The following is a 26,497-nucleotide window of genomic DNA, read 5'->3' on the forward strand; positions in this document are numbered from 1 at the left end:
CCAAAATAAAAAAAAAAGTTGTAAAAAAGTGGAAAAATATGGATCAATTAAAAACAATTTATTTAAAGGATGAATAAAAATTATATGGAAGACTGTGCAGAGAGCAGTGCAACAGAGTGGAACCAAAGAAAAAGAAGACGAGGAGAGTGAGAAGAGAAAAAGAGAAAAAGAGGAGAACTTCCATTTACAATTCACGCTCCTTCCTTCCCTCATCGGAAGTTGTAAAACCCAATTTTGATTTTGTAATAATATTCTTGTTCTTCGTCAATTTTAGTGTTCACTTTTCATCTGCTACTCCAACCAGTCCCACTGCGTCTTCATCTATATAAACCCAACCTTTCCGCCCTTCTATCCTCTGCCACTCACGCATACACTGCCTGCAATTTCTCACCACCGGCTTTTGGGCTCTCTGATTCTCTCCTCCCGCTCGCTTCGCCATTCTTCGACCCTTCCGTGTAATCTTTCCTTCCCTTTTCTCTTTCCTTTTCAATCTCTTCTTCTTTCTCTGCTCTCTACTTTTGTTTCTGAAATGGGGTATTCGAAACCTTGATCACTGATGTTTGGGTTTTGGGTTTTATTCGTTTTCCAGTTTCCATCACAAAGATCTCGACCTGCTCTGCTTTTCTCTGTTCACTCTAATACTCGTGTCATTTCCTAACCCTGCAGATTTTAAGGAAAAAACAAAAACAAAATTTGGATGTTTGAACACCTTTTAGAGCTAAAATTAAGCATGAAACTATTGAAGGAAGGACGGAAGGAAGTATTTGGATTTCGCGTATTTTATTGGTCGGTGTGTGTAAGATAGTGATACACGCTTTCTTATTTTGTCCCTTTATGGTTTGTGGTCTTTGTGTTCCATCTTTATTTTTTTGTTGAACCGACTCATAAACAATGGTTCATGCTCGGTATGCTGCGGAAACTGAAAGAACGTGGGGAATCTGAACTTCTTTTTCATTTTAAAAATAAACTTCTCTCATCTTCTTGGACCTTAAAATCCAGTTGAGCTACCTGAATTAATAGAAGGTTCATCATGAACAGTCTGGCTTATGGACATAGTTCTACTCTGTTTGTACCATTATAATATATCCTTGATTCCACTTCTGAGGTTTACCATGACTTTCATCAGTTCTTTTTTTATACCTATTCTCCATAGGGGTCTGAAGCTCTCTATTCCGATGGATTTCAGTCAATATCATTTGCTTATCTTTCTTGACCTGGCTTTGTGAAACTTTATCCTTTGTTCTTGTCACCTTACATGATCTTATAGTAAATTTCAAACCTGGTAGGAACTCTAAAAGTTAACGAGAGAGATCATTTATTTTCTCTATCTCCAGATTTAACATAATTCTGATGGCATTCTTTTTTTCAGTTTTTTTTTTTTTTTTTTTCCTCTGATCAAAAGCTTTGCATTGTACACTGGAAGAAGAAGCTGCGTGACTGTGCGTATTGGGTTGTGATCTAAGTTACTGTAAATCCACTTCCTATACAACTTGCTGATGCTTATTTGTTTCTGCTGATGATTATTCCTCGATCTTGTTTTGATGGGATTTCTTGTTATACATTTTGTCTTTTCTTGATGGTAACAAAGCATATTAGTGGGTGACATGTATTTGTCCAAAAGCCAAAAAACTTATATAGTCATAACGAAGCTATAGGTTCGATAATTTCATTTGTCCACTGGTGACTTCAATTTCTTCCTTGGAAATCTTGAATCTGCAGAAAGTAAAGATGCAAATGCTTACAAAATGTATAATCTATTACTTTCCCACGACTTATGTATGGTAGAAGAGCATGAGTCACTCAAAAGATGTCTCTTGTATACATATCTTCTTTCTCCATGTTTATGATGATGTGCTATTCTTGATGTTCCAGAGGCTGGAGACTGAACAAAAAACGATAATACATGGAGGACGTCACAGGAAGAAGTTTGGAATGCCAGACAATTATGGATGGGAAGGCGACTAACGGGAATGGCTTAGATAAGCCCATTCCGTCTTGTTGTTTGAAGGCTAAGGCTTCAGATCCTGAGCTTGAGGCTCAATGCCATTCAACTGTTGTTTCTGGCTGGATTTCAGAATTTCAGTCTGGCTCTGGTCATTCTCCTTTTCTTTAATCTCCTTGTGAAGCTCTTGGTTCTGTTTTGGAAACCGTGGCTCACCATGTGGATATTAACATCAGTTGCGCTCGTTTCCTTTGCAGATAAAGCTAGCAAGTTCGTTTATTTCAACAACCCAATGTGGCCGGGTGAGTGCTTTTCTTGTATTTCTTGTTAATGGTCTCTTTTTCATGCTGAGGGACTTCATTTTACTTTCATTCTTGACAAGGAGTTGAATGTTCATATAAACGTTCACCACTTTCTGCAACATCAAAACTTTTTGACGTATATTTGATTGCACTAGTGTTACATAAGCCACGCGTCAAATGTTTGCATTTGACAAGCTGATGTTATTGTCAATCTTTCAGGAGAAGCACATTCTCTGCAAGTAGAGAAGATACTATTTAAAGGAAAGTCAGAGTACCAAGAGGTCATGGTTTTTGAGGTACCATTCGCTGAGACAATGTTTTTACCTTCGCAATTCATTTGCTTGGTTTCTTGATTAATACTTCACTTGTTTGTCTCTATTTGTTTACAGTCTGCATCATATGGAAAAGTCCTTGTTCTTGATGGCATTGTTCAACTGACAGAGAAAGATGAATGTGCCTACCAGGAAATGATAGCGCATCTTCCTCTTTGTTCGATCCCGTCTCCTAAAACCGTTAGTCCTCCCAAAAATTTGATTCTGTGCCAATTCCATCTCTTATTAAGAAATTTTCTTTTTCTCTTCCAACTTTTGCATAATTTTAAGACATAAAATGACATTATTTAGGTTCTGGTTGTTGGCGGAGGTGATGGCGGAGTCCTGAGGGAAATTTCTCGTCACGACTCAGTGGAGCACATCGACATTTGTGAGATAGATGAGATGGTCATTAATGTAAGTGTTCATTAGAGACATGTTGCAAATTGTATGATAAGTTCATAATGAAACAACTTGCTGCTGTGGTATGTTTCAAGATTGTGACCTAATGCTTCATTTCCCTGTTTTCTTAATTCCTAGGTGTCAAAACAATTTTTCCCCCAACTAGCTGTTGGATTCGAGGACCCTCGTGTTCACCTTCATGTTGGTGATGGTGCGTCGAAAGTCGAGACATCTTATTCCTTTTTTTGTTTCTTATGCTCTTTCCTATATAATTTGCATCTTTGTTATATCAGCTGTTGAATTTCTTCGGAATGCAAAGCAAGGGAAGTATGATGCCGTCATTGTTGATTCCTCTGATCCTGTGGGTAAGTTAATGATTTGTAACAGAGAAGAATAAAAAAAAAAAAAAAAAAAAATGGTGCAACTCTGCAAGCTACATATCTTTTCGTTCAACAATTAGAACCTTAAATTTATGTTCTCTTTCGAAAGACTTGTGCTCGTAAACTCATCTTCTAACCGGGGGTTCTTGTAATAAAGGTCCTGCCCAAGAACTGGTGGAGATGCCATTTTTTCAGATGATAGCCCGAGCATTGCGACCCGGTGGTGTTCTCTGTAACATGGCTGAAAGTATGTGGCTGCATACACATCTCATTCAGGACATGATATCAATATGTCGCCAAACATTCAAGGATGTTCACTATGCATGGACCAGTGTTCCAACATATCCAAGTGGTGTTATAGGGTTTCTACTCTGCTCAACTGAAGGGCCAACAGTTGATTTTAGGAACCCTGTGAATCCCATCGAGAAGTTAGGACATCTCAAGTCAAAAAGAGAACTCAAATTCTACAACTCTGAGGTAACCACACAAGAGCTTTTTAACTTAACTAAGATTCGATACAATGTTGATGTAGAGATACATCCATCGACACACTATATGGATTAAAACTTCGATTACACCTGCGTTGATACTAATAATGGATGACATTCCAACAGATGCACTTGGCTGCATTTGCGCTGCCATCGTTTCTCAAGAGCGAGGTGAAGGCACTTAGTGATGCTTCAGCTTCATTTGAAAAGGGAAGCATTTCATCCTAAGTAGGTGACTGTTTGAAATGCTTCTTCCAAGGTGGTGATGGGCACTAGTGTTGAGTGTATACATAAAATTATTGGAGTGGCTGAAACATCTCTACTGTGTGCTGAGGGAGGGCATCGTTGATGATATTATTTAACAAGTTCAGGTTTGTTATCCTAGTTAGAAGAAAAGTGTTTAGCTGTTTTTGTTGTTTTTCCATGGCTGATTGGTATGCCAATTAGCCGATAAATAAAGAAAACCAAGAAAGAAACCACTTCCTAATAATTAATAAAAATGGGGAATTTATATAACAATGAGGGTTCTACTAATAATCTATGCTACCTCAATGTTGACGAGCATAATTCAGTAGATAAAACATAAAATACAAACTATAAAGCATATTCAACCACAATGTGCACCTGGAAAGGAGAAAAAGAGTTACTGCAGTGAAGGAAATGCTCTTAAACGTTGCTATTTTCTGATGATATCAATCCAATCCATGTGTACCACCCGACAATCCTGTCGTATATTACAGAGAGTTTCATGAGCTGAAAACTGATCTAAACGTTCATACATTGTTCCACATTCTATCTCTGATTGGTCCAGGATTATTCTCCCTCCTTCCTCCGCCTCCCATATATTGTATGTATATATATATATATATATATAATAGTATAGTACCCATAAAGAATGCAGTGTCGTGGAAGAGTTATTACAGTGAAAGAAATCTTCTCAGATGTTGCTTTGTTTTGGCAAGTCATTGTTGTTGCTGGTTCCCGGCATATCATTGCTTGCATTTCTTCTTTTTTGTCTTCGGTTTAGAGCATTTAATGCACGAGCAATGAATCTAGAGGCATGAATGGTTGTGGTGACTGAAGGCTGTGAGTTCCCACTTTCAGTGGCTAAGTTTAACTGAGATTTCTCTCTTTCACGCTTACTCTTGAAGTAACGACGCCATGCAGCTTGCATCACAAGAGCAGCCAATGGCGCCCATCGCTCTTTAAAGTTGGGATCGTTTCCATGCTCTTGACTGATAAGCCACCAAAATTTAGAGACCACATTCTTCAAATCATTTGCACTTAAAACAAATGCTTCCACTTTGGTGTGTGTAGAGACAGTTTTTGTGGAGATGGGGACAGTGGATAAAAGTGGATCTGTCAATACCCATTTTAAAAGCTCTTCTCCAAACACATCGCCTTTTTTAAGGCTCTCAGACGAACCCAATGTTTCACCATCTCTATTGGAGTTGGAATAGATCCATAACTTGCCATGGATTATGAAGATCATCTCATCTAGTGGCTCTCCTTCTCGAACGATGAAGTTACGCTCAATGTATAGCATCGGCTTCAAATAACCACAAACTGCATCCAAGAACTTCTCATCCATGTTTTGAAACATTGAAACCTTTACCATATGCAAGAAGAATGAATAACATGAGCTGAAATGTAACCGCCCAAGCCCATTGCTAGCAAATATTGTCCCTTTTTACTTTCGTTTTAAAACGGGTCTACTAGGGAGAGATTCCCACACCCTTATAAGGAATGCTTCGTTCTCCTCTCCAACCAATGTTGGATCTCACCATCCACCTCTTGGGGGCCCAACGTCCTCGCTGGCACACTGCCCGGTGTCTGGCCTTGATACCATTTGTAACAGCCCAAGCCCACTGCTAGCAGATATTGTCCTCTTTGGGCTTTCCTGGGCTTCTCCTCAATGTTTCTAAAACATGACTGTAAGGGAGAGATTTCCACACCACACTTTTATAAGGAATGCGGAATGCTTCAATACCCTCTCCAACAGATATGAGATCTCACACCAACACACCATGAAAGGAGAACAGAAACTTACACTTTTGATTGCACGCAAGCAAAGGTGTCTTGTTGTGTCCCTTCTAAGGTCTCTAGGAAGATTATCGAGAATGTTTGCAACATCAACACCTCTAGTTTTCCGCCATTTATACTTCTCATATAGTTTGATCCGCTTCCTTAGATCACGAGGGAGTGAATGGTAGGCCATCCATAGTTCAATATCTTGCCCCTTCAATCTCATTTCCTCCAGTCTCGCAATTGTTGACTGCAGAAATGTCTGTTTCACAACCAAATTCCCATTTCAAGGTGTCACCGGAGTTGGCCTTAACCATGTAACTATGCTACATGAATATCGATTGGCACTGACCTGCAGATTTCCTATTAGAAGTGCAAATAGTACCAAGCCAGCAATGGTTATGGAGACTGCGAAGTAAATTTCCCATATATGCTTACTAGTTCTGAGGCCTTGACCCAAAGAACTGAAAAATGTTGAAGCAGTGAAATACGTAAACATAGAGTATGGATAGAGGAGTAATACCAAATGCATAGGCTTTTGAGTACAGACCTTAGATTTTGCAGACCCCACCAATAACAATAAGAGACTTTCCAGACGAAGTCAGTGGAATTGACAACGTCATACTTAAAGGCATCATCAAATATTCCGAAATTGAAAGGTAGCGTGTCATTTGATGATGCTTTTCTAGAGCAATTATCTAAGCACGATCCCTCCTCAGTGATGTTATACTTCCGAGGGCAATATGGATGGCTAAGACACCTTGACTGCAAGCAAGTTGCTTTGCGCTCAATAGAAAACAAGTACCAAAAGGCTCCAAACACCTACAAGAACCACATAGATACTGAATTATGCTAAGATATTGGCAAACAAAAAGCATAGAAGCTCTGAATCAACCATTGAAAAAGGTTGCTGGTTTGTAATTGACAAAGCTTGAGTAGTGAATGAACTTACATGACTGGCAAGCATATAGAGGAAGAGATTGAATATAGCTTTGGCCGCAGCAGAATCAGGCAAAATCCCAGAACTCCATCTCACTTTCTTTAAGAATAAGTACACTCGAAACACCCTTGGCAAATATTCGTTTAGGTCTTTTATTTAAGGAATGTGTCGAAAATTGTTGGGAGAGAGTCCCACATCAACTAATTAAGGAAATGATTATGAGTTTACAAGTAAGAGATATATCTTATCATTGTCGGAGGGTCATAATTCCTAACAGAAGGTGGTTTTAAATCTTTTCAAGTTAGGAGATGGGCAATATACTAGAAAATTAAAATGAGGAAAGATCTGAATAGATGGTTATAAATTCGTTATAAATTCATCCGGCTATAATATTACCCACTATGAAATTGACAAATGTTTGATCGTAATTCTATTTTTTTCCCTCTAATGGTTCGAGAAAAAAAAAAAACTTTTGGAACCTGTATTTTGCTCCTAGATATGAAATTGAGAAATATTGACCATACTCAATTTTGTCACCACATGTCTTATTTTAAGGATTGAATATCAAGAGAAAAATAGTTGAAAAAGTCCCACAAACCCAATGTGGGACTCCAAGGATTGCTCTCCATGGAGCTGAATTATTGTTAGTTTAATTTATATTCTCTAACATCTTCAACCAGCATTAGGCTTTATATAGCTCAGTTTTTAGATTGATACATCAATTCAACACACATATTTTGGCAGACAAATAAAGCATGATGACGACGAACAAGTAACCGTGAAGCAGTGATCTCAAGCTGGACAGTGTAATGAACATACAGAGGAAGCGATCACTAATAAAAATACAAAGAAAGCTAAATAGAACTAACCATAATACATTTCTCAAACTCTGCTAGATTCTGCTTGTGATTTTTTGCGCTTTAGCTTTAAAGCCCGAAGAGCACGAACAATATATGTAGAGGCAGTAAATGGGGCATCCGATTTCTGAGTATTAATCCTTCCTTCAATGCCTAACCGAGACTTATTCTTCTCCTTTTTGCTTTTATGGTAACGCCGCCATGCTACCTGCAAAGCTAAAGCCGCCCACGGTTCCCATATTGCTTTCAAACTTGGAGAGTTTCTGCTGAAAAGCCACCAAAATTTTGAGACCACTGTCTTTAAATCGTTTGCAATGAGGATAAAGGCTTCGACTTTCGAGTGTGCTCGAAGCGTTTTGGTAGATATGGGGACGGTTGTTGAAGTAGGATGGTGTAGCGCCCATTCTAGAAGAGCCTCTCCATAAAAGTCACCTTTGGTAAGGCAATTGAAAAGTGAGGAACTAGCTGCAATGCCATTATCGCTTTTGGAATATATCCTTACTTGGCCTCGAATTATGAAGACCATTTCATCCAATGGCTCTCCTTCTTGAATAATGAGGCTACGCTCAATGTACAGCACTGGTCTCAAACAATCACATATAGCATCGAGTAGCTTATCGTCCATGTTTTGAAACTTTGGGACCTTGATGAGCACATATTGTCAACCATAAGAAGAGAAGCGCAACAACATGAATGGATGCTAATTACAAAAAGTAATATCATTGGTAAACTTGCTCAAAACTGCTTACACTTTTGAGTGGAGTCGAGCAAAGATGTCGCTTTGTGTCCCTTCTTAGGTCTCTAGGAAGATTATGAAGAAGTAGCTCGACATCAACACCTTTGGTTTCTCGCCATTTGTACCGTTCGTACTTTTTAATTCTTTTCTTCAACTTTCTAGGGAGGGAATGGAAAGCCATCCATAGCTCAATATCTTGCCCCTTCAATCTCATTTCCTCCAATCTTGCAATGGTTGACTGTAGATATGTCTGTTACACAATAAAATAGCTCATCAGATTAGATAATGTTGAGGCATCATTTAAACAATTGTCTGCTATGTGTCACGGGCAAGCTTGTACAAGGCATGTTGTTTATGGTCGCATGTCAGATGTTCCAGTCATGCTTGTCCAGGACGTGTTCTCTATGGCCGCATGCCCGTTCCGAACCCCTTTTACATGCTTCATCTTAGATAGGTCTTTACTATTTCACATGGTGTCAATATGAGGGTGTATGACCGTTCACAAAATCATGTCGATACTCGCCAAGGCTAAAATGCCCATAAATATACTCTAGGGGGGTGTGACTAGTTGTCAATTCTTCCTACCCGGATTATATGCTATCAAAGTCGTTGCTATTGCCTACTGGCTTTTAACTTATAACATTGCTTTCTTTAAAATTGTTTTCAACGTATTTCCTCGCTCACGTTTTCTAAATCATTTCTCTCAAATGTGACCCAAGGCTCAAGTATACACAAATATTGTTTGCAAAGTGCGAATTTCACACAGCTGACTTGTTCGCTAGGTTAGAACAAGTGTCACACAATCGTTGTCCCGTTGCCACAAGAGTGCAATTGTGACACTAGGCAAACTAATGTGTAGATCAACCAGTTTGAAGTAAACTTAACTACTGACCTGCAAATTTCCAACAAGAAGCGCAAATAGTATCAACCCAGAAATGGTAATGGTGACTGCAAAGTAGATTTCCCACAAATGGTCACTAGTTTTGAGGTCTTGTCCCAATGAGCTGCAACATATTAAATCTATAAGTGTCAAAAGCAAGATCCTAAAAGCCTAAGATGCATTTCAGTTAATGAAGTAATGTAGTTTTTCTATTGCAATCCATCCAGATATCATAATCACTCATCAGAATCTAGCAGATAGGTACTTTGTCTCGAATTACGACGTGAAGTTTCCGAGCCGTAAAGTCCTTAGAAAGTTTATGAGATGATCCATGACAAATCAATAACTTTAATATAGACAATGAGTTATTGTTTGGTAAAAGTAAATCCAAAAAGAAAAAACTCAGACGAACCTCAATTTCTGCAGACCCCACCAATAACAAAAAGAAATTTTCCTCATGAAATTTCTTGATTTCACAATACGAAGACCAACTTCGAACATTCCAAAATCAAAAGTTTGAGACTCATTTCCAGCTTTTCCAGAGCAAAAACTGTCAGCACTCGAATTGCCGTTTGTAGCGTAGTCACAGTTTAGAGGGCAATGTACACACCTTTCTTCCCAGCAAACTGTTTTTCTCTCTATAGTGAATAAGTACCAAAATGCTCCAATAACCTAATAGAGCAATATAATTATATGCTTATTAGAAGAAAGCACACCAGAGAAGTGTTGCTATTACTAACACTTCAAAAGGAACACAAGTGAGAATCAACGCACATGGCTTGCAAGCATATAAAGGAAGAGATTGAATGCAGCTTTAGCCCCAGCAGTTTCTGGGAGAATGTTAGAACTCCATCTAACTTTCTTTAAGAACGAGTAGATTCGAAAGACCCTCGGCAAATATTGAACGACGAGAATATATTTCAGTGACCTCACTGCATATATAAATCCGTATCCTTTGAGGCTTGGAATGAGTATTAAACTCACCACCTACCCCGACCATTTTTCACATGCATCACAACAATATCAGTAGCCAAAAAATCAGGAATATAATCACGTTCTTGTGCAAATTTGAGATATAATATTGATAGAATCTATGTGTACAGAGGGTGAAGGTTCATACCTGGGGGAGTGGAAGAACTGCAAGAACATCAACAGTGAAGTAGGATAAAAGAAATCTCCATGCTCTTGTGCAAACACCATCATCAGCATCGTCACGATTTGCATTATAAAATGAGGAGTATCCAAGATGAAAATGACAGACAATAAGAATTATGTAGAGTAAGTCTGTAATTGAGCGAAGAATTACAGCTACTTTCCTCAACTTCTTGTCAAATCCGACACATCTTTTGTCATCGTCAACCACCAGGATGTAACAGAACAAAGGATCCAAAGAGGTAGCAATCACACACAACATGACAAGTATTTCATTCCACAAATGAAGGAGTAGTGGGTTTTTATCAAAAATACTTTTGATATATCCCAACCCTTTACTCCTAATTTCTTGTTCGAAATATATGTTTCCAAAACTCGTAAGCCTGTCAAAACTAGAGGAAAAGCTTGCTGAAACCGATCTTATTGATCTTAGGGAGTACCGTGGGTGTGTTTCTCCAGCTGATGGATGTTCCTTTTGATGAAAACCGTCTGCAGCCCTGGACAGGGGGCAGAGCAAGTGAAACAAATAAACCGAAAGATACATCTACTATTTGATTACGAGATCATGAAGAAAAGAAAAGAAACCACGTTAAATCCTCTTTAGATTTTCCCTTCCCGACTTCCCCTTAACGTTTTAAAACGTGTCTAGTAGAGAGAGGTTTCTAACTCTTGTAAGGAATCTCCCCTCCAACCGATGTGAGATCTCACCATCCATCTCCTTGGAGGCCAGTGAAGGAGGCTAGTGTCCTCGCTGACACATTGCTTGGTGTCTGACTCTGATACTATTTGTAATAGCTCGAGTCCACCGCTAGTAGATATTGTCCTCTTTAGGCTTTTCCTTTTAAGATTTCTTTCAAAATTATTACAACGTGTCTATTAAGAAAAGTTTTCAACTCTTATAAAGAATGCCCGTTCCCCCATCAACTATTAAAAAAAAAAAAAAAAAAAAAAAACACAGAGGTGACTGATGAAAGTAGCTTTTCCTGAGTTGAAAGGATTGAAAAAGTGACCCAATGAATGTTAAAGGAAACAAATGAGGGAGAAAACAACCCAACTTCGTTTTTTCTTTCGAAATATTAAACAATTATTGTTATGGAATTAACGCCTGAACCTACTTCCAGCACACAAAAAGCTCACAAACTCCTGAAATTTGTTAGAACTACACGGCTAAAGCTTAGAGTAATTTTGTGGATCTATCGCAATTATGAAGCATAATGAAGTAGAAAACGTAAAAACACTTGAAGAAACTATAATAATCTCAAGAACTTGGGAAGGCAGGCAGTAGAGCAGAGAGAAAGAACAGTAAGTTCTGCCTTTTACTTTTTGACTCCTTACCAGTTACCAGCTCCCCAAATGATCCAAACTCAAATTGAGTGAACATCACAAGTGGGTTCAGTCCCTTCTAGTTGATTCACTAATTAGCACCCATATTACATCCCCACAATCACAGTTATGCAAGAGGAAGAAGAAAAATGCGTCGTAGAATCCAACATGAACAGAATGAGTAGAGCTTACTTCTGTACTTCCATGGCTGATTGAGTGAGAAACAAATGATGGAGCTCACATGTAGGACCAACAAATGAATGAAGCTTATATAGAGATGTTGCCGGGAAGGTAATTTAAAGCTTTCGCCGGTAGTGATGTCACAAACTTCCAGTTGTGGAAGGAGGTTTGAGCCGCCATAATCAACCAAATAAAGGAATGATGATGAATTAGTATAGGAACAAACATAAATGCTTTTAATCAAACCAATAGTCGATGATGAATGGGACCGCTGCCTAAGATAAAAGAGAAATAAAAGATTCCTTTTTGTGTTTGCATTTTTCAAATACATGACAAGAATGAAAGCAAAAAGAAAGGCTTTCATTTTATTCACAAAATTTTAACTTTAATTTTGTATAAATTATAGATAGGATAATTTTTTTTTAACATGTGATTTCAAAATTAGTACATGGTTGTTGGGAAAAAAGTAACTCAATTATTTGATCACATTCACACTTTAATGAGTTAATATAGAAATATAATTTATTTTATTAAAAAAAGTACATATATATTGAGTTTGAGTGAATGGTTGTAGCTTGAAAATATGTATAAAGAAAGAAATAAGAGATAATGATGAAGACATTAAGCCAAGTGATTTTATTTTTTATTAATTAACCATAGAGTAATACAAAATTAAATAGTAAAGCCAAAAGGGTTTTAGTTTAATTTAGTTTATTTTTATTTTTAATAGACTAAAGTAATGGAAATTCCACAATAAAATAGTAATTAACTCCATCCATCCACTCACTCCATTACTAATTGAATTTAAGATCCTTAGAGGTCTTACCAACCAATTTTTTATTTCCATCCATCATCATTATTATTATTATTATTATTATTTATTTATTTATTTTTTGGAGTGGAGCCATGTGAAAATTAACCATTCATTCAATCCATTCACAATTTCAAATTCGCGTGGCTAGTGGTTCACTCAACTTTGACTTGGAAATTAAAATAAGACAAGAGCTAAGATAACAACCATGGTTTTGAAATGAAATGAAAATCGAGCCAGGTAGAAAAAGGTTAGGGGAGGCTTCATATGCTATTTGATCATTACAAAATGAATGAAAGATGTTCAAAATGAACGATTACAAATAAGAACACAATTTCAATATGAAGTCATAAACAACAAATGTAAGTATCATCTTTTTAACAGTATGGTCAAGAGTTATTGTCTTCCAAGGTAAAATCAGGCTCTGCTGGCTTCTGAAGCAGCATGGACATCCTAGCTTTCCTAGAACTGTTTCGTCTCATCGCCCGAAGCATGTTGGCTGCAAATCTAGATGCATAAATGGTGGCGCCTAAACTCGGTGACCGCTCGTCGATGGAAGCCAGTACGACTTTCAACCTACTCTCTTCTTCCTTCACACACTCCCTGAGCTTCTTTCTTTGATGCCACCTCCATGCTGCTTGTAAGAAACAAGCTGCCCAGGTTCTCCATTGCTGTGAGTAAAATCTGAAAATCTGGCGCAGCTGCTTGCTGTGAAGCCTACGGTATTGAGCAGCTACAATTTTCAAGTCGTCGGGTTTAAAGGCAAATGCTTCGACTTCTGTGAGCGACCGAACGGTTCGAGTTGAAATGGGGAGATTGGTTGAGGAGTGAGGGTCTAGACCCCAAGTCAGTAACTCTTCTCCACAGAAATCACCAGCCATGAGGAAATCAGAGTTGAAGAAACCAGTTCTCCCTCCATTTGTAGTCGTGGTTAAGAGCTTGCCTCGCATGATGAAGAGCATCTCATCGACTGGATCGCCTTCCCGAACAATGCAGCTTTCTTCTGTGTACAACACGGGCTTTAGACGTGCACACATTGCATCCAACAATTGGTCATCCATCTTTTCAAACATCGGAACCTTAATGGAAAATGTACATAAATCATCAGAATCAATTAAAAAAGTTAAGCTTGCAATAAGTGTGTAACCGAGCTAGTGATTGTTTATGACCTTTGTCTATCCATCTTTTCATACGGTGGATGCTTAACCAAGCTAGTATTTCTCCAAAAGTGATCATAGGACAAAACAAAAGAAAACTCACTCGCATAAGCAAAACCAAGCAAAGATGGCGCTTAATATCTCTATGGAGGTCTTTAGGCAGATTATGCAGCAGATTATGTTCATCAGCGCCTCTGGTATCCTGCCACATGTAATGTTCATACCTTCGAACCCGCTCCCTCATATTCTCAGGGAGTAAACGATGCGACATCCATTGTTCAACATCTCTCCTTCTCACTCTCATCTCCTCCACCCTTGTGTTTGTGGATCGCCAACACATCTGCTCGAAAGCAAGTTTCACACAGAGAGAGACTTCTCGTTCTAAGAAGGAATTGCACAAGATTTCATATATAACAATGTAAAATATGCATCAAACACTGCATAGGCTTATATAACAAGTACATCTATGTTGCTCAACAGTTCATAATTCATGTAAAGAAAAGCGATTCTATGGCAGCCAAAGATGAGTAACAGCAGCAAGAATAGGCAGTACCAACCTGCAGGTTGCCAAGGAGAGACGCAAACAACACTAGGCCAGAGATGCAAATCAAAATGGCAAAGCAGTTTTCCCAATTGCAAGTACTTGTAGTGAGATTTTGACCCAAAGCGCTGCATCCAAGAGAGAAGTACATGTATCCAGAAAACTTCTTCAATACTATATGGAAAAATTAGTATGCAAAAACTACTAAATTGAGTGAACTTTTATGTGAGTTCTAATCATTTAGCATAACTTTCATCTGCGATCTAAGCCAATTGAATCAAGAGCAGCTTAGACAAGCACAAAATTGTATAAAACTCAGGGCAGCCTGCGGTGGACTAGGTACAAGGTAGGCACAACTATAAGCCCAAGACTTTCAACTAAAAAAGTATATAGAGAAAGCAACAGGTATCACATAATATGAATATAAAAACACGTTCCCGAGGATGTTTGTAAATTTATAGCAGATCTCTCAATCAGAAAGAGTAACCAAGAAGGGCAGTGGACAGCATACCTTAGATTCCTTAAGCCCCACCAAAAGCAGTGAAGAAACTTCTTGGGAAAGTGTGATTCCCCAATATCAGATTGAAGGGCTTGAAGGAATATTCCAAAGTTAAAGATTCCTACATTTGGCTTTTCGATTGGACAAGAAGCATTGAGGAATAGGTTTCCTTCATGACTGTAATTGTAGCCACAATACAAGGAAGTAAGGTTACAGCCAGGATGTTTGCTACAAGCATCATGCCAGCATTGGGCTTCTCGTTCTACAGAACATAAGTACCAGATTGACCCAAATACCTAGGAATAAAAACACACAAAGAAGATAAGAAAAATGTCACTGCAACACAGAGATGAACTAAAGGTGTGAATATAATTAGTAGAAATACTATAGTTCATTTAGCACACTCGAGGTCAAGGAATCTGTAACAGCCCAAGCCCACCGCTAGTAGATATTGTCCTTTTTGGGCTTCCTCTCAAGGTTTTTAAAACGTATTTGCTAGGGAGAGGTTTCCACACCTTTATAAAGAATGCTCCGTTCTCCTCTCCATCCGATGTGGAATCTCACATAATCAAATGCAAATGGTAGCATGCACAACTATTCCTCTACTTTGGCTATTTTGTTTTTCAAATAAACCCAAGATTCCATGAAAACATTCCATTAAGCACCCAAGGAGCAGAGGAGAAAACTAACATGACTGGCTAGCATGTAGAGAAAGAGATTAAACGCAGCTCCTGCCCAAGCAGTTTCAATGAGTATGCCAGAGGTCCTTGTAACTTCTTTATACAGAGGATAGATTCGAAGAAACCTTGGCACAAATTGACATAATACAGCAAGTTTCAGCAAGTTCTCTGTATTCCACGATCTCAAACCTCTAATTTTATGGATGTTTATCAAAATCATCACCTAGACACATTAAAAAAAATAAAATAAAGCAGGACAGTTCACGTATCAAAATCAAAGAGCTGAACATTGCACTAGCAACCTTGAAATAAGTGGAACCACATTTCCTACAACTTCCCAATAAAACTTATTGTTTACAAAGAACTAAAAAATACAAGTAATAATCAATTGATGCTGAATCATTGCAATTAGCGTTCGAAAACTAGGACCTGACAATTTGTTTAAACCATTTTAAGATAGAAAAGGGAAAAATGATGGAATCAAACAGATGCATGAATGAAGAATTCCCTAGGCAAAAGCTACTAACAAATTAACAGTAGAGTAGGCGTACTCTTGTGTCCCAAGAAACATTCCTCACCTGTGGAAGTGGGAGGACTGAGAATATGTCAATTAGAAAGTATGATGACAGATACCTCATTGCTATTGCCCATGAATCTTCTATTAAAACACCTCTTCCAAACACTCGGGAAGAGGGAGCGATAAATCCTGTACGAAACTGAAAAACGATATGCACGACATAGAATAAATCTGTAAACAATCGCAATATACAGGCTACAGTCTCCACTTTCTCATCTAACCTAAGACACTTGTTTCTATTATCAATCACAGGAACATAAAAGAACAGAGGATCCAATGAAACAGCAACCACACAAGACAGCACAAATATCTTGTTCCAACTTTGAAGAAAAGGCCCTTGTGGATCAAGAATTCTCTTCCCGGAGCGCAAGCCTTCAGGCATGAGATTATTACAAGAAGGAGATTTCAATGACTTCTCAATTCCTCTACTTCCATGAGAACTAGATGCCAACCCTCTGTGGAGAGCTGAATTCATTTACTCATCCACTACGAAACTCCACTCCACCAGTTTTCTTTGGCCTTGGATCTTGAAGCCTGACCAGTAGCAAATTGATTAAAAATCAGGATGATCAAGGTCAGATCCAAGTAACCCAATAGTTGAAAAGATTGAAAACGTGAAATCAGATTTCGCTACCCTCAATAAAGCTATGAGCATCAACTTCATCAAAATCATAAACATGCACTCAAACCAGCTCATAAAAACAAGCACACAATCAAAAAGGGGCAGACAAAATTCAGTAACCCAATAAGAATCCAGTTGGATAAGGAGGTTTCTGAGTCTCATAGACATCCATACCAAGTTGTCTGCATAAAAGCATAAACTCCACTGCTAACATCATATTATAAAAAGCAATAAAAACCACAAAATCACACAAAGGAAACTCAGGAATATTTTCCACAGTAACAGTAAGACCACCAGGCATCTAATTCAAAACCAACTTCAAAAATCAAAACGACAAAACAAAAAGGAAATAATCAAACAAAAACTCATTACCCAAATGAGGGAAGTTCGTGAGGCACGAAAAATCAACCATACCCACCAAAGGGAACAATAAGAAATTAAAGAAAACGCCCACTCTCTCGTTGAAGTTCTTGTTGTTGTTCGTAGAACCCAGAAACAAGGTATAAAACTTCCATGGAAAGTCCGAGCTGCCATTATGAATGAAAAAAATTCTTCAGAAAATTGACTACTCGCCCCAAAGAGTGTGTGACTGTGAGATGATCGGAAATGAGAAATGGGGTGCAATTGGGTCCCGCGGCGAAGGTCGAAGAAGGTGGGTTTGGGGAGCTTTGACTTCGTATTCTTCGAATTTGTCAACGTGAGAGACGACATGAAAGTGCCTGACGTCAACAAAAATATTGTATTTATTTTGTTCCCAAACGATACGTCGGTTTTTCTTTTATGGTAAACGACAAGCTTCCCGCGTCCCAAATCCTATGAATTCTTCTCCTCAAAATATATATATATATTTTTTTGTGTTTAAACCTTTAAAAGTTAAATATATATATTCATAACCTTAAAAAATAAAATTTGAAAATATAACCCTCATTTAAACTATACTCCCATTAGTATTTTGAGTTAGACTTTTGGTATCTTAGAAAATGACATGAATTAACACTAAAAATAGATGATAATTAGTATTTTATTCATTGTATTCATTGGGATAGGTGGGACAAAATTGTTCATAAATGGCTCTAAATGAAGAAGCACAAAATTGTTCCTAAATGAAGAAGCATTGTGGTGAAAAGCAAGTAAGAAAAGGAAGGAAGGAGAAGGTTTGAAAACCATTCAATTATTGGAGTAAAAAGGAGTTGGACAAAGAAAGAAAGAGATATCCATGAAAATAATAGAAAAAAACAGGGGAGGCGGAAAAGAGCATTAGGGGCGCGCACCTGGCTACTCTTCGGTGCCAATTCTTCGAAAAGCCACCACCTTCTCTCTCCTTCCCCATATATCTCCCTCTCTCTTGTTTATCCCATTTTTGTTTTCTTGTAGCACCCTGTTCTGCCCCGATTCTTCCATTTTCTACCCCGAGTAAGTATATTCATCCCATCTCCTGTTTTCCACCCCAATTTCTCAGATGGGATCATCGTTTTCATCTTCCCCCATCTACTTTTCCCCTCACCCCTCTTGATCTAGCCTCAAACCTTTCTATTTTCCCCAGAATTTCCCCTTATTCTGTACATAATCTGTATCGATTTTGTCTGCGACTGACTTTTTTATATCGTGTTTATTTGGATTGGCAATCCCCCCAATCATTTTCTGAATGTTTTTGATGTTTTGATGCCTAAATAGCTCGTGTGAATCGAGGGTGGTGGACGAATAGAACGGATGTAATCATTTTTCCCTGACCCATTTCGTTTTTATTGAGTTTCATGGACTTAGTTTTTGGTAGGCGTTATTTGGGATCGATCATGCCGGAGGGGAATGTTTTATGGGTACCATGGCGTGTGTGATTGGAAACAACTAGAGTCAGAGTCTTGTTTTTTTTTTTTAAAAAAAAAAAAATGTTTTGGCCCATTTCCTCCGAGTTCGCTATCATTCTGATATCAAGAATCTGCAAGAGAACTCGAGATTTTGAATGTTGAATACTTCACAATGCGAGGATTTAGTTTGCTGCATCTGTTCTTTGTTAGGTTTTGAATCTTTGATCAGGTTGGTATCTTTTGATAATTGTAGTGATGTGATTGTGCAGTTGCTGGATTAGATGGTATGCAGCTACAATATCAGGAATGTGATTTCTTGGGCTGGACATGTAGGAATAATCAACCGAAGGGTTCAAATCAACAGTATCTGGAGGAGCTTGCCTTCAAATCTTGGATTTGTTCACACCTGGAAGCGTGAATATAGAACGAGTCTCATGATGATGGTTGATACGGGTGCATCAGAAAATCGCAGGCCGATTGTTGATAAGCATCCAGAGAAAAATGAAGATGGTGGCTATGCCAGTGGAGGGTGGAAAAGGTCTGAATGGATTCATTTGAATGAACCTTACGTCTTTTTATTTAAAGTTATGTTGCTGAATTGTTATTCTGATCTTATGAAGATGTCTAGAAGACAATGCTTTGATCTGGTTATTGAAGTTTGCACCTAGCCTATCAAACAGCCTATTCCAATGAGATATGTGCTTAAATTTTTATGTTTTTGTTTGATCTGCAGTGACGATGGGAAACTTAGTTGGGGGTATTCAAGTATCAGGGGGAAGAGGGCAACCATGGAAGATTTCTTCGATATTAAAATGTCGAAGGTTGATGGTCAAACGGTTTGCCTTTTTGGCATCTTTGATGGTTAGACTCTCCCACCATTGTTACAGTGGCATGATGTAGGTGTTAGATTTAGTAAATTTTAACCTTTCCAATTTCTTGGTGCTATGTTGTTGGGATGTAGGTGTTAAGTTTCACTTAGTGATTGAAGATTAGAAAGTTCGAGATTTCAGATTCTTGCAAACTACTCCAAGTTTAGACTTCATATATCCAAGACATATTTCGTAATCAATTTTGGCGCTTGAGTTGAATCAATACGAGAGATTAGTATTTTTATTGCATCATTGATGTTGAGCAATTAAATTATAGATGCTACCATAGATATCTGACATATATTATACATTGTACAAATAATTAGTCCTTTTAATGTGGTTTCAGGCCATGGTGGATCTCGTGCCGCAGAGTTTTTGAAAGACCATCTCTTCGAGAATCTGATGAAGCACCCAAATTTTTTGATGGATACCAAAGTAGCTATCAGTGTGTTTCATTTCCCTTATGCACCATTCATTTGTATATAAAGATATATTAATTAGATTTATATGATGATTGTATTTTAGCTGCCCACAGGTGTAAGAACACAGGATCTTTAAGTTTCATGTTCTTTGTTTACGTTGCACTGTTTTCTACTGAAAAAAAAAATATGACATTAGATTCCTTGTTATTTTGTACTCGGCTTCAAAAGTTTCTTCTGTCACTTCCCAGGTGAAACATATCAACGGACCGATGCTGAATTTTTAAGTTTGGAAAAAGAAACTTTAAGGGACGATGGCTCCACTGCTTCAACAGCTTTGCTAGTTGGCAATCATCTCTATGTTGCCAATGTTGGCGATTCGCGTGCTATAATATCAAAAGGAGGTGAAGGTATTATTTGCTTACCTTTTCTTGTTTTCTTACCCTTTTGTTTTAATGTAAGGTAGAAAGTCTAGACTCTTGACCATGATAGTTTATGGTAAAAGCTAATGATAAAGATGATCAAAGTTGAACAAATCATAATGATTACAATATAACTACAACCTTTATTTCATATGCTTATTTTCATATGGGAACTTGAAACTTATCTTCATCCTGCTCGGCAGCAATCCCTCTTTCTGAGGACCACAAACCAAATAGAACTGACGAGCGGCGGAGAATTGAAAAGGCCGGTGGTGTTGTCATGTGGGCTGGTAAGATTTTCATAATGGTTTTGCTAATGATGTTAAGAACTGCTATCCCTGTTGGTTAACTTATGTATATAGGCAAAGTTCCACCATCTTATTTAAACTGCTTATGGGAAGATAAGAGTACCAAAGGCTAAAATATGCGAACCAACAGAGGTCCTGTTCGTATTAACAACTATAGAAGTAAAATGATTTCAGGGAAGTTGGAATGCTTTCCTTGATAATTATCTATTGGTTGCCCGAGTATTATTACTGTTTACAGCAATTTAAATTTCTCAAGTTGTAGTTTCTTCTGACCATCTTCTAGAAAAAATGTAATGCCTTTAGCTACTGTATTTGAAGGTTATCTGCTATAATTCTTATTCATTTTCTGTTGTCAGGCACTTGGAGGGTAGGAGGTGTGTTAGCAATGTCCCGCGCTTTCGGTAACAAGATGTTGAAGCAGTTTGTTGTTGCAGATCCTGATATTCAGGTGTCTTTTTCGACACCCGGTCGCTCAATCATTTGAGTTCCGAAACTTAATCATGTTTGTTAATTATTTGCAGGGGAGCCCAAATAACTGTTTAGTTTCACTTTAGATTGCTAGCGTTAGACTAATAATGGATATGTGGAAGAAGAAAGTCTTTGATGAATGAAATTTATGTTAATAGTTTAGAACTTTTTAGAATCTTTGAAGGTTTTATGAGAATTTATTGTTTCAAATGCTCATCAGTGGGATTCTTTTCTAGTTTTATGTTTTGTTTGGTAAAGCTTGTCATGGTTTCCTAAAACTGCCCACCATACTCACCAGGATCTTGAAGTAGACAAGGACGTCGAGTTGCTTATTCTCGCAAGCGATGGTCTTTGGGATGTGGTTCGCAACGAGGTATGCTCGCTTCATAATCCCACATATCCAAGATGCTCTAGAGGGCGTGATCTGCACATATCAACTTACATTCCCTATGCAGGATGCAGTACTAGTTGCAGGGAAGGAAGAAGAACCTGAGGCAGCTGCTCGGAAGCTAACCGAAGCAGCATTTACCCGTGGTAGCGCTGACAATATAACATGCATTGTGGTGAAGTTTCATCATGATGATGCAGGTCCTGCTGCCGAAACTCGAGAAATCGACTAAGCATTTTGTATTGCTCAGTGTAGATTCTTTTTCTAGAGAGAGAAGAAAAGAAAAGAAAAGAAAAGAAAACTTGGATATGGCCTGCTAATTCTACACCTGCAGCAAATGGGTGTGCAAAAAGGGCTAGCTTTGATTTGTTAATTCATTGGTATTATGTTATTTGTTTTTCCCAATCTTGTTTAACTGTTTATTCCTCGTATTTGTTTGCTGTCTGTCTGTCTGTAAACTGAGGCAGAACAAATGAATCTAGTTTTAAACAACCCTTTCTTTTTCTCCTCTCTTTTTGGTTTTAAGATTATATCTTTTGTTGTTTATGCTTAGACACTTACTCTCGCTCTCGTGTAAGCCAATCAATTAAAACTTGGGTCACCGGTGGCACCAACAACACATGATTTAGTCTCAACCACCAATCATTTTAGAATATGGGGTTAGAAAAAGCCTTAAAAAATGTATTTGAAAGCAATATTGTGAGTAATGTAAAAGAGTTTGAAATGGATTAACTGAACAAACATGACCGGAGCTTTAAAAATGACTTTAAAATAGCTATTATTGTTCTTGTTTTCACTTGATATTTTCTTGATTTTGCAGAAAAATATGGGCTTTGTGCCGTAAGGTCCATTTAAAATTTTGCGAGTGAGCCAGCCCTATTTAACCTGGGGGCTAGCGATGGATCTCCATGTTCATACCAAATCTACGCGCCAATTGTAACGATTCTCATCAAGAGAAAAAAAAAAAAAAAAAAGAAAAAAAACCCATCTCCATAAATTTTTCTCATCAACCAAGCAAACAATTAGAACAGGGATAAAAGCTTCGGCTCAATCAATCATCACTTCTCGTTTTTGGACAAAGGAGTTTGTGGATCTTTCACAGCAACCCTCTGCAGAGAAGCGACATATTGCGAGGTAATTGATAAGAGACGAATCGACTTTGTTTCTGATGCAAGTAATCCATTTAATTGGTCGATAGGTTGAAAAGTATTGGGAATGGGTTTTGGAAATGAATCAGAGATGAAAATGGTCTTGAATTGTGTGTGTGTGTGTGATAGAGGAGGAAGGGAAGGGATGGGGTTTTGGCGGGTGCGTTTCTAATTTACGTACTTCTTCCGAATGAATAATCGGAGTAATCTATTTCCTTGCGTGAACAGAATATTCTATTTTTCGTATGATTTGGCCTACTCTTTGACAGGATATGAGCCCATAGCAAATATGAAAAATCAAAGGGTAAAAGGACAAAAACCAAAAGAAAGAAGAGAATAGTATCCTTTAGCCAGCCCCCTTTATGCTGTTGATTGGGTATCTATCACTTTTTAGACCAAGGGATAAACCATTTTTTTTAAGAGAAGATGCTTTGTGTGAGGAAATGTAGATGAATTGTTCTGTTATTTGCCATGGAAAATGATTGTTTTCTTTATTTTGCTTCATTTTTAATCCAATAAAGTGATATTTTGCTGGCTGAAAAGCAAGTTTAAACAATGATAGATATTGGTGGAATCCCTTGTTCTGCATAAAGCTGTTCTGATGGTTTAGATTCTTTCTGTGGGTTTTTCTTTACATATAAAACGTTATTATTCCTTTCTGCATAAACTCTTTTGTAGATAACTGAATGTAGCTTGCAAGTGTCTTCTACCTCAGAAGAGAACCTTTTATGTTTCTGTAATTGTTTTGCATTTGGCAGAAAAATTGTGAGATCTACGACACTTTTCTTTTTAAACTCCTAGGATTGGAGCTTTCTTTTGACGAGACTTTTCCAACAAATTGAAAAACGTCAGTTCCTTCCATGGTATTTTAGTTTATTGGAAGAAGTATTTTGGGAACTCCTTGGTTATTCGATTCCGTCTTAGCGAATAGAAATGGGTTTCTTTCGGTCTTAAAACTTGTGCTTGGATGCCCCATCTCACTTATTTTCTACTCATGTTCTGATTTCAAAAGATAAAAGACCTTTGGAGGTTTCCACTTGCTCTGCACTTTGGTTGATACAGATATTTTTCTTATAAGAAAAAATTTCATTGGTAGTATGTTTATGAAGAACAATGGAGTGATATCATCTCTGATGGAGCTAGGTGATTCGGTTGGTTTTGTTTCAATTGAGCCACTTTAAATGAAGTCTCTTGAGTGTTAGGAATCACATATCTCCACAATGATATGATATTATCCACTTTGAGCATAAACTCTCGTGGTTTTGCTTTTGGTTTCTCCAAAAAAAAAAAAGCCTTATACCAATGCAGATGTATTCCTTACTTATAAACTCAGGATCATTTCTTAAATTAGTCAATGTGTGACTCCCTCCCAACAATCCTCCCCTCGAATAAAGTACATCATAGAGTCTCTCCTGAGGCCTATAGAGCCCTCGAATAGCCTCCCCTTAATTGAGGCTCGAGTCCTTTCTCTGGAGCCATCGAACAAAGTACACCATTTGTTCGACACTTCAGTCACTTTTGGCTACACGTTCGAGGGTCCCAATTTCTTTGTTCGACATTTAAAGATTTTATTGACATGGCTAAATTAAGAGCATGACTCTAATACCATGTTAGGAATTACAGACATCCACAATGATATGATATTGTCCACTTTAAACATAAGCTCTCATGCTTTTGGTTTCCCCACAAGGTTTCATACCAATGGAGATATATTCTTTACTTATAAACCCACGATCATTTCTTAAGTTAGCCAATATAGGACTCCCTCCCAACAATCCTCAACACTGAGTTTGAAGTTTATTATACCCCTCGTGTACTTTAGCTTGTGATTTATTGTTGTATGCTAGAACACTTTTTGGAATGAAACAAATGTTCATGGAATATTTGGTTGCATTCTATAATCATATTAGGGTCTGTGATGTTTTCAATTTTAGTGGACATGGCAGCGGGGATGATAGTTTAGAAAAATTGAGATTCTTTACTTAAAGCCCGTTTAAAGCTGCATCCAATTGCTTTGGAAGCAACTTCTCTGTTGTTAAAATCAATAAACATTCCTTTTGTAGAAGATTCTCATCAGCTGATTTTTGAAGCAATCGTCAAACTAAAATAATTGATTGCTTTTATTTTGAGAATCTAATTTGAGACTCAGAGCAGAACACAGATTGGGCAGATGTTTTTGGGAAAAACAGGTACGAACTTTGGAATTGACTTGTTTTGTAGCTTGTTGGAAGGTATTTTGTTTGAGATAGGCTATACAGTTGTCATACAAAGATAGGAAGGTACTTCACTCCACACACAACACGGGTTCTCTGTAACTCTAGGAACTTGGGAATCTCACAACTTAGTTTCTGAACACAAGAACATGGGTTAAGCTTTTTAGATGAGTAGGCTTTTACTCAAATTGGTGAGAAATGCTTCCACTCATTTCTTATGAGAATGATATTCGCCTGCCTCTTTTCTGTACACAAGGAGATATTTCAAATTAACTTTAGTAAATGGTTTCACTATTTTTGTTCCAAACCCATCTATAAACCTCGAGTTAGGTTTGCTTCCACGTGTAAATAGTATACACACGTATTCTTTTTGAGTTAAAAGGAACTATTGGAGTTAGATATTGAACCACCACCTTTAGCAGGGTAATTGATGCCCGACTCACTAAACTACACTATGCTGGTAGATATATAAAGTTGTGTTAACCCATTTGGGTTCATTATTGTTTAGAATAATTGATATTTCACTTATGGGTGTTGTGGATAAGTTTGAGTTTGTTGTTGGTCCCTAGAAAGGGTTCAGAAGGGTATTGGTTAGAATGATAAGAAGGTTTTAAAAGGACCAATGAAGGAGTTTGGGTTAGAACATAATGATGCATGGAGTTGAGAAATGGGGGAAAGAGTACAAAACTGAAGAAGGGTGGTTGGTATTGGGTATTATTTAGGGTTAGCGGTCAAAAAACTGGATTGTGGAATTGCTTAGGCATCCCATTGTGATTGGTTGAAAATGACAGATGAGAAGAGAAAAGCCGTATTTTCTTTTGGCACTTTGTTCCTTCCAAGAAACCCAACTTTCAGCCAAAGCCTGCCATTATCACTCCCTTCAAATTCCAAATTCACATCTTCTTCCTTCTTTTCTTTTCTTTTCTTTTCTTTTCTTTTCTTTCCTTTTCTTTTACTGATGGCATGCACTCCAAAATAAGGAAAGGGAAGTTCTTAAACATGAAGTATGTCGTTGAAATGTGCTACTTCACTCGAGAAACTCAAACCAAGAAATTTGACTCATCGGTCTACAAAATTCATTTCTTTCGACTCCAAATATATTATTGAAAATATTAGCTTAAATGAACAAAATTTAACAATTATTTATTTTATTGGATTTTTATTTATTTTAGTTTATAGGAGTAAATTAAAAAATATGTAAAAGATTATGGATATACTTTCCATGTACAAAATATCAAAGATGCCCCTCCCCTTGAGGAAGGCAAAACCAACCAACTATTAAGGTCTTCTTGTTAAAAAAGGGTAAAACTTGAAACAAAATGATCTCAAAGATCATATTTGAAAATGACAACTCAATAAACAGCAATAAATAAATAAATAAATAAATAAATAAATGATGTAACTTTGATTTTTATTGAATTATTAGCTTTGTCACATTTAATTTAATTCTGTTTAAAATATATTTTTTAATTTTTTATGCTAAGTTTTGTTTAATAAAAGTAAATTTAGGGTTTTCTTTTAATGTGGATATAAAAAGGAAAAATAAAGAAATAAATAAATAAATAATTGGGGAGAAGAACAATAAATTATCACAAGATTTTATGGCTCTCATCTTATAATAATAAATATTTCAACCTTTTGCTGTTTGGTTT

General features: G+C 37.4%; 5 protein-coding genes across 11 annotated transcripts; 2 read left to right on the forward strand and 3 right to left on the reverse strand.

The window, feature by feature from the left end:
- The first annotated feature begins 217 nt into the window (after positions 1-217).
- Positions 218-4,344, forward strand: LOC111802086 (spermine synthase). Its single transcript, XM_023686333.2, has 10 exons — positions 218-455; positions 1,873-2,093; positions 2,200-2,244; positions 2,464-2,540; positions 2,634-2,756; positions 2,868-2,972; positions 3,096-3,168; positions 3,251-3,322; positions 3,495-3,814; positions 3,952-4,344. The coding sequence occupies exons 2-10, from the start codon at positions 1,904-1,906 to the stop codon at positions 4,051-4,053; spliced, it is 1,107 nt and encodes a 368-aa protein (XP_023542101.1). The 5' UTR covers positions 218-455; positions 1,873-1,903; the 3' UTR covers positions 4,054-4,344.
- A 133-nt stretch (positions 4,345-4,477) lies between these two features.
- On the reverse strand, positions 4,478-6,949 carry LOC111802085 (cyclic nucleotide-gated ion channel 1-like). Its single transcript, XM_087127253.1, has 5 exons — positions 6,803-6,949; positions 6,401-6,672; positions 6,203-6,314; positions 5,876-6,112; positions 4,478-5,434 (listed from the first exon to the last, which is right to left on the reverse strand). The coding sequence occupies exons 1-5, from the start codon at positions 6,815-6,817 to the stop codon at positions 4,763-4,765; spliced, it is 1,308 nt and encodes a 435-aa protein (XP_086983379.1). The 5' UTR covers positions 6,818-6,949; the 3' UTR covers positions 4,478-4,762.
- Positions 6,950-7,459: 510 nt separating this feature from the next.
- LOC111801732 (cyclic nucleotide-gated ion channel 1) lies at positions 7,460-12,136 on the reverse strand. Of its 3 annotated transcripts, none has more exons than XM_023685856.2 (7): positions 11,931-12,136; positions 10,384-10,912; positions 10,038-10,250; positions 9,676-9,935; positions 9,276-9,387; positions 8,397-8,633; positions 7,460-8,290 (listed from the first exon to the last, which is right to left on the reverse strand). In XM_023685856.2, the coding sequence occupies exons 1-7, from the start codon at positions 11,942-11,944 to the stop codon at positions 7,673-7,675; spliced, it is 1,983 nt and encodes a 660-aa protein (XP_023541624.2). In that variant the 5' UTR covers positions 11,945-12,136; the 3' UTR covers positions 7,460-7,672. The 3 variants fall into 3 exon arrangements, with proteins under 3 accessions (XP_023541624.2, XP_086983375.1, XP_023541623.2); XM_087127249.1 differs by lacking the exon at positions 11,931-12,136 and adding an exon at positions 11,751-11,880; XM_023685855.2 differs by lacking the exon at positions 11,931-12,136 and having other exon boundaries at positions 10,384-11,881.
- Positions 12,137-12,924: 788 nt separating this feature from the next.
- Positions 12,925-17,522, reverse strand: LOC111801906 (cyclic nucleotide-gated ion channel 1). Of its 3 annotated transcripts, none has more exons than XM_087127250.1 (7): positions 17,178-17,522; positions 16,185-16,717; positions 15,617-15,829; positions 14,939-15,222; positions 14,444-14,555; positions 13,990-14,226; positions 12,925-13,808 (listed from the first exon to the last, which is right to left on the reverse strand). In XM_087127250.1, the coding sequence occupies exons 2-7, from the start codon at positions 16,656-16,658 to the stop codon at positions 13,119-13,121; spliced, it is 2,010 nt and encodes a 669-aa protein (XP_086983376.1). In that variant the 5' UTR covers positions 16,659-16,717; positions 17,178-17,522; the 3' UTR covers positions 12,925-13,118. The 3 variants fall into 3 exon arrangements, with proteins under 3 accessions (XP_086983376.1, XP_086983378.1, XP_086983377.1); XM_087127252.1 differs by lacking the exon at positions 17,178-17,522 and adding an exon at positions 16,980-17,142; XM_087127251.1 differs by lacking the exon at positions 17,178-17,522 and adding an exon at positions 16,818-16,973.
- A 519-nt stretch (positions 17,523-18,041) lies between these two features.
- Positions 18,042-21,992, forward strand: LOC111801907 (putative protein phosphatase 2C 76). Of its 3 annotated transcripts, none has more exons than XM_023686134.2 (9): positions 18,042-18,218; positions 18,880-19,148; positions 19,344-19,471; positions 19,826-19,924; positions 20,150-20,308; positions 20,524-20,610; positions 20,985-21,076; positions 21,395-21,469; positions 21,552-21,992. In XM_023686134.2, the coding sequence occupies exons 2-9, from the start codon at positions 18,892-18,894 to the stop codon at positions 21,714-21,716; spliced, it is 1,062 nt and encodes a 353-aa protein (XP_023541902.1). In that variant the 5' UTR covers positions 18,042-18,218; positions 18,880-18,891; the 3' UTR covers positions 21,717-21,992. The 3 variants fall into 3 exon arrangements, with proteins under 3 accessions (XP_023541902.1, XP_023541903.1, XP_086983380.1); XM_023686135.2 differs by lacking the exon at positions 18,042-18,218 and adding an exon at positions 18,474-18,517; XM_087127254.1 differs by lacking the exon at positions 18,042-18,218 and having other exon boundaries at positions 18,864-19,148.
- Positions 21,993-26,497: the final 4,505 nt, after the last annotated feature.

This window comes from Cucurbita pepo, chromosome 9 (assembly GCF_057944985.1).
Source record: "Cucurbita pepo subsp. pepo isolate OVF chromosome 9, ASM5794498v1, whole genome shotgun sequence".
NCBI classification, from domain to species: Eukaryota; Viridiplantae; Streptophyta; class Magnoliopsida; order Cucurbitales; family Cucurbitaceae; genus Cucurbita; species Cucurbita pepo.